Here is a 6,534-nt window from a genome sequence, read left to right on the forward strand (position 1 = left end):
TAAATAAGGGGATGTAGAGCACGTGTGGCCATCGAGCTTTATACATGGAGCAACTTGCTTTGATACCATATAGAAATATGATTCCCTGATTTGTCAGATACAATGTGTATAATATATGTATATATAGGGTTTGACAAAACCCATGAGATGAATTCCTAAAATAATTACTATAAAAATTTTCCTTCTTGCAATTACGGAGAAGATTCTAAATTACGGTTCATTGCCCTTTATATAGATTTAGTGCTTTAGAAATGGATTGAAGGCTTGGGCCTTATGGTTGTGTGGATTAGGCTTGTATAATATAGCCTAAATGGAATTAATATTAATTAATCAAGACAAGGGCCTTGGGCCTTGGGGCCTTGGAATTTAAAATTAATCTGATTCATTAATTTTAATTTTCAGATTAAGTTTTTAATTAATTTATTAATTAAAAACGTTTTGATTAAAAGACACAACTCTTAGAAAGAGTTGTGTACTTTCAAATACGCTGAACATGTATTTGAAAGAGTGTGAAACAACCTATATATTTGCAATCACAATATCCAAGTGAGATAATCCTTTCTTCCTCTCATTCTTCCGTACGAAATTTTCAGAGAGTAAGCACACAAAGCAAATTCGCTAGAATTCTAGAATCCAGTGCGGGTTGTAGAATTAGGTAGTTGAATCCTGGTCGAGCAGATGTTGTAGAACCACAAGCACAAGAGTGGGACGAAAATACTGTTCGAAGGACAAAGTTTTTACGCTAACCTCTATCTTCTGTAATCAAGTTAGTACCATTGTTATTCTTATATTAATTTCTGTATTTATTGTGTAATTTCATTCTGCACAGCAAGTATTTTTGGTTAATAAATATTATAATTTCAAGTTTTGTTTATTTCTGTTATTTTTGTTTATTTCTGAATTGTTCTCCAACAGATTTTGTGTCCACTAGAAAATGTTAGAAAGGATGCTAGGATCAGAGAGAAGAATAAAGGGAGAGTCGATAAGCGAGGGTGAGGGTTTACGGGTAAGTCAATGGATGTCTAGGTAGACTGGGGTTTTCATGTGCCGTGTTTAGTGATTCTTACACTAGGTAGCAAAATTTTAAACCAAATTTTGCAAACCAAATGATGTATCATCAATAGGAGTTAAGCATGTTAATCAACACTTAATCCAATAAACAACCGTATCATTTGGTTTACAAAATTTGGTTTGAAAATTTGGTTCCTTGGCATTTTTCTTCTTAAAAGTTTAGAATTTAATATAATGGCTGAAGCAATTGCTTGAGATCTATGTCTCACTAAAGATGAAAACCAAACGTTTTCAAAATTTTGAACTTCACTACGTACCAAACAAGTTTTTGGGTTTTAACGAAAATTATTCTTATAGATGTAAGTATAGTTGCATATAACTAAAATATATGAGATAAAGGAATTGATCATCATCATAAAGTGCAGTAAACATTGATTAAGCATTGCCCTTCTATTCCTAATGGATTTGAGCCTTGTTGTCGTGACCAAAACCATGATCAACTTGCTTAGTCTTGTTAAGCATGGCATTGGCTTCTCTCCACTTGTGGTATTTACCAAACAAGACCTCCATATCTTCAAGGGATCGACCCTGCGTTTCTGGATACAGCGTATAAAAGAAGACCCAACTAAGCGCAGCAATTCCCGCGTAAAGAAAGAAGGCCCCACCAATCGTGATGGCCTTATACAATGAAATAAAAGTCATGGAGATGACCCCGCTCGTCAACCTGTTTACGGCAACCCCCATACTACACCCTTGCGCGCGCAACTGCAACGGAAATATCTCAGAGCTGTAGACCCACGTGATGGGTCCCAACCCAATGGAGAAAAAAGCGACGATGAATAGTACCATGACGATGCACAACCCAACGGCCCATGGGACCTTGCTGTGGGATTGATCAACGACCGTAAGACCCACACCGAGTAGTATAAAAGAAACTACCATTCCACCCACGCTGCTCAAAAGCAAAATACGGCGTCCAAACCGATCAACTTGAAATGTTGCCACCAAGATTGCAATGGTCTTGACAAATCCAACAGCCACGGTTGCAAGTAGCTTGTCATTGTAAGAAGTGATTCCTGCCTTCTCGAAGATCCTAGGGCTGTACAAAACCACAGAGTCTGTACCTGACAATTGTTGAAAGAAGTGGATACCAAGGGCTGCTATTAAAATGTGGCGAACGGCCGGCGTAGGGCGGATGAGCAATTCCTTCCATACACCTTCACCTTGGCTGTGTTTAGAAACTTGAACAACCTCATCCTTTGAGTCTTTGGGGATTCCTACAGCTTCTTTAATCTCGTCTAGTCTGAGCTGTGATTCCTCTTCAGAAGATGATGTTCTATTTAGCACTCGCTTGGCATCTCCGAGTCTCCCTTGCATGACAAGCCAGCGTGGTGACTCGGGCATGGCTAAAACGCCGAGGGCTAGAAAAACTGAGGGAATTGCACCGATGCCGAGCATAATCCTCCAGTTCAAGTGGATTGGGAGCTTGGCTAAGGCAAAGTTGGATACGTACCCCAGTAATATACCAACGTTAACAAACACCTACATATTTTCAAAATGATCAATTCTATTAATATAAACTCCACGTGAATGCATGTGAGAGGTTTAGGAAACAATAAATAGGGTGGTGCTATCTACACATCCATTAATATTTTTCAAATACCTCTTGTTAATTTCCGTCTTTTGATATTCTTTAGTTCATTTGATCTTGCGGTCGGAAATTCAGAGGGTGTATGGAAAGTAAAACATGGTGTGGATAGTGCCACCCAGTAGATATTTTAGGAAAATTTCTAGGGTGAGCACATTTTTATATGACATTTGTGTAGTATCTAATGTGCCAAGTGATGTGTACATGTCACATTAATTAGTGAATTTATCTCATTGAACGTTGGTTGCATATATCACTTGCCACATAAGATGATACACTAATATGCTATAAATATCTGGTGTCCCTAGCATTATTTTTTGGGTTGTGCTATTCACACTCTTTTTTACTATCTCACACATTCTCTCAATTTTTGGCCGTTGGATTGAATGAATTGAAGAAGACCATTGGACAAAAATTAATAAGAGTGTGTGGGAGGTAAAAAGGAGTGTGTGAATAGCACTCCCCTACTTTTTACTAGGAAATTGTTAGAATATCACATTTTTTAACATATTTTTATACCATCGGATGTGGCAAGTGATAGTTTATATGCCACATCAATTAATGAATTTATCTTATTGAATGTTAATTGTATGCCCCACGTGTTATATGAGATGATATAGAAATGTGATATAAATATATGGTCTCGCAAGCATAACTTTTTTCAAATACTTAGATGCTTATATTTACGTAAACATATCACCCTGGCTAATAACAAAAATAGTTAGTATATTATATGATAATATAATGTGGTAATGAAACAAACCTCGGGGAAAGATGTGAGGAAGCCACGAAACGAGGCCGGAGAGATCTCGGCAGTGTAGACAGGAGCTATCATAAGAGCATAGCCAACTCCAACTCCGGCAATGAATCTACCGAACATGAGGAAGGCGTAGTTCGGGGCAAAACCCATAAGGAGAGCTCCAATAAAGAAGATTGTTCCAGCAAGTACTATGGTGTACCGACGTCCAATCCAGTCAGAGGTTTTACCGGCCAAGGCGGAGCCAATAAGAGAGTATATGTTCAAGGTACCGTTAAGAACTTCAACTTGAACATCGCTGATATTGAGGTTTTCTTTGATGAAAAGGGACGCACCACTCATTACACCAATATCTGTAGATAAATTTGAAATAAGCATGCGTCGCAGATTGAGAAGTTTCTTTCAAAACAAAAAGAGCAACAACGGAGAATGGCGGATTGCAATAATAAGATAATATTTTTAATCAAATAAGAACAGGAGTGGAGAATGAGTGTATCATTAGAGAACCACAACCACCAACAATATCCATGAGTTTTAAGGAACAATTACCATAACCCAGTAAGATAGACGTCATTGAAGCCAAAACGGCACAGGCAACAGCGAACTTCTTTGTCTTGGGTTTCTTTGGGGGATCAAAGTCTGCAATACTATTCTGGGGTTGGCCGGAGATGGCGTTAGTTTCTACTCTCTGGTCACCCATCTCCATATCTATAGAGCTAGATAAATGAATTGATAGATAGATAGAGAGAGGGGCTAACAGATAACTTATCAAAGAGAAATGAAGAGATCACTTGACAGAGAGAGAGAATCAGATACGAGGATTGAGTTATTAATCCAGTACCATTTATACAAATTATATCCATTTGTCCGAAATGTTGTTGTTCATGAAAACAAACACCGTTATCCAGTACTGTCATCAATCAACGAACATATTTGAATTATCTTAATTCTAGAACACAATTTAGTTAATTAGTTCTTATATACCAAAGCAATAAAATAAAAAAACTGAAATATGGTTCCATATTTAGTGTCATTTCAAGCACGCAACTATATATGCGCAAAAACTGTGTGACATCGTTCCATATATGTTACAAGCTCACCCGCCACCAGAAAATTAGGGTTGCCCTACGAAACCTTGCCCTTAGGAAATAACCAGTTCGTAGGGCGAATTTGGTCAACATTCACTTCTACATTTTATATTTTTCGTGACGAAGGACCCTTGGTTGCAGAAAGTAAAATTCCGTCGCATAAGATATTAGGCGAAGAAATCTTCGTTGCACAAAGTTCATAAAGAAAAAATTGTGAGACAAAATAATGAAATTTGTTGCGCAACAAATGACTGTGCATTGAAAGAAATGATCCATCGCATTAAATGTAACTAAACAAAGAGCTTAATTTGTCGTGTGAATTACAATGAGGCAAAAGTCTGTTGTCATATTGTCCTAATGGGGAACAAAAAGCTGCGTTAGTAAAGCATTGCGCGATGAAATGTTTTGTCTAGTAAACATTCATGCAACAAATTGGAGTAATTTTAACTTTACTTAATTGTCACAAGTTGGTCGTATGCATATTACTATTACGCGACGAATATGGTTATGGCATTTACTGTTACGGGACAAAAGGTTTCGTTGCGTAAAGTTTAATATACATATTTTTTTTTTCTTTTAGGTTGTGAAAACATTTTTTAAATTAAAACAACAATTTAAAAAAAAAAATTAAATTGTAACAATAATTTATAACAAAGTTAATTACATTTTTTTTTATAATTAAATTGTAAAAATAATTAATAAATTTGTTTTTTTTTTTTTTTTATAATATAAAGAAAAATGTACGTACAATTTCAAAAGTTTTAAAAGTAAGGGAAACGGAAAATCGACAATAAAAAGGTTTGGCAAGTCTACTACGTTGATGGTGGCATGCTGTCGGAAAGGCTTAGAGGTCGACTGGTCGAGGTGCTAGCCCTGTTCTGAGTAAAGGGGCTCAGAGGTGGATGGGGCAACACTTAGTGGTACAAGTTGATGGCTTGTAGGTTCAACGACATCTAACTCTAGGTGTACACGAGTTCACTCCTTGGGTTGCCCACTTCTTGCGTCAATGCTGTGACTTCGCCCTTTAAATGTGTCGATGAAGAGGCCCAATGTCTCGCTCCCAGGCATTCCTCATCTCCTAGCTATACTTCCCCGGCCTTCGATCAAGGGTTTGATCCAAGGTCTCGGTCAGGATCCGAAACCCTGCATCTTCAGGCGGATCCACGGCCTCTATCGTGGTGTCCAGGGGAAGCTGGGAGGCAGTCTCCTGAAGAACAGACTAGCTCTTCTTTACCATCGTCGCTTGTGATAAAAAGAAATGAAATATTATAAATATTTAATATTTAATTTAATTTTTAAAATAGTTGGAAGTGTAAGAGAGTAATAAGAATATAGCTATACTATCATGCAGCTGCTTAGTCAATTCATCCCTGAGTTGAACATCAATGTCCCTGAAGATGTCGATCTTAGGGAGTTTTGAAGGGCCCTGGAACATAAAAAGTTAAGAAAAATGTTAATGTGAAAAAAAGAAATAAATATTTGCCGCATATAAAAATTGGAATATGAAAAGCTTTATTACCTGCAGTCGAACCTCCATCCTATATGAGAAGAACCTTCTTTTCTTTGTTGATCTAGTTGGCATTCGCCTTATTCTGTTATATGCAAAATGAATGTATTAGTTGTAATATTTGAAGAAAATATATATAAAAAAATTTAATTAACATAAGAATTTAGATAAACAATAGTTAATTAGGACGTAATAATAGATGTACCGTAGATGACTTATCCTGGAAATGGTAGCAGAGCCACGCCCAGTCCTCTATGCGTTCCGCCAACTCTAGCGGGACACCCTTTAGGGGAGCGACACCCGGATCATTAAACAGTTCAAATCGTTCATGGAGTTCGCTCTTACATTGCTTGTAGCGATCAGTGAAGAGCCTCTTTAGGTGGGCGGCCATGGACTCGTTAATGTTGTTGAAATTGTAGTATGTCTATAATTTAACAAACATAAACATAATATTAAATATTACGTAATTTATTAGTATAATATATATATATATATATATATATATATATAACAAATATAAAAT

The 6,534-nt window shown here is 36.8% G+C and overlaps 1 protein-coding gene across 1 annotated transcript; it reads right to left on the minus strand.

The window, feature by feature from the left end:
• Positions 1-1,467: 1,467 nt before the first annotated feature.
• On the minus strand, positions 1,468-4,122 carry LOC137730143 (putative polyol transporter 1). Its single transcript, XM_068469209.1, has 3 exons — positions 3,966-4,122; positions 3,423-3,769; positions 1,468-2,553 (listed from the first exon to the last, which is right to left on the minus strand). The coding sequence occupies exons 1-3, from the start codon at positions 4,120-4,122 to the stop codon at positions 1,468-1,470; spliced, it is 1,590 nt and encodes a 529-aa protein (XP_068325310.1).
• Between the last annotated feature and the right edge of the window lie 2,412 nt (positions 4,123-6,534).

The sequence above is a fragment of the Pyrus communis genome, chromosome 3 (genome assembly GCF_963583255.1).
Source record: "Pyrus communis chromosome 3, drPyrComm1.1, whole genome shotgun sequence".
Taxonomy (NCBI): Eukaryota; Viridiplantae; Streptophyta; class Magnoliopsida; order Rosales; family Rosaceae; genus Pyrus; species Pyrus communis.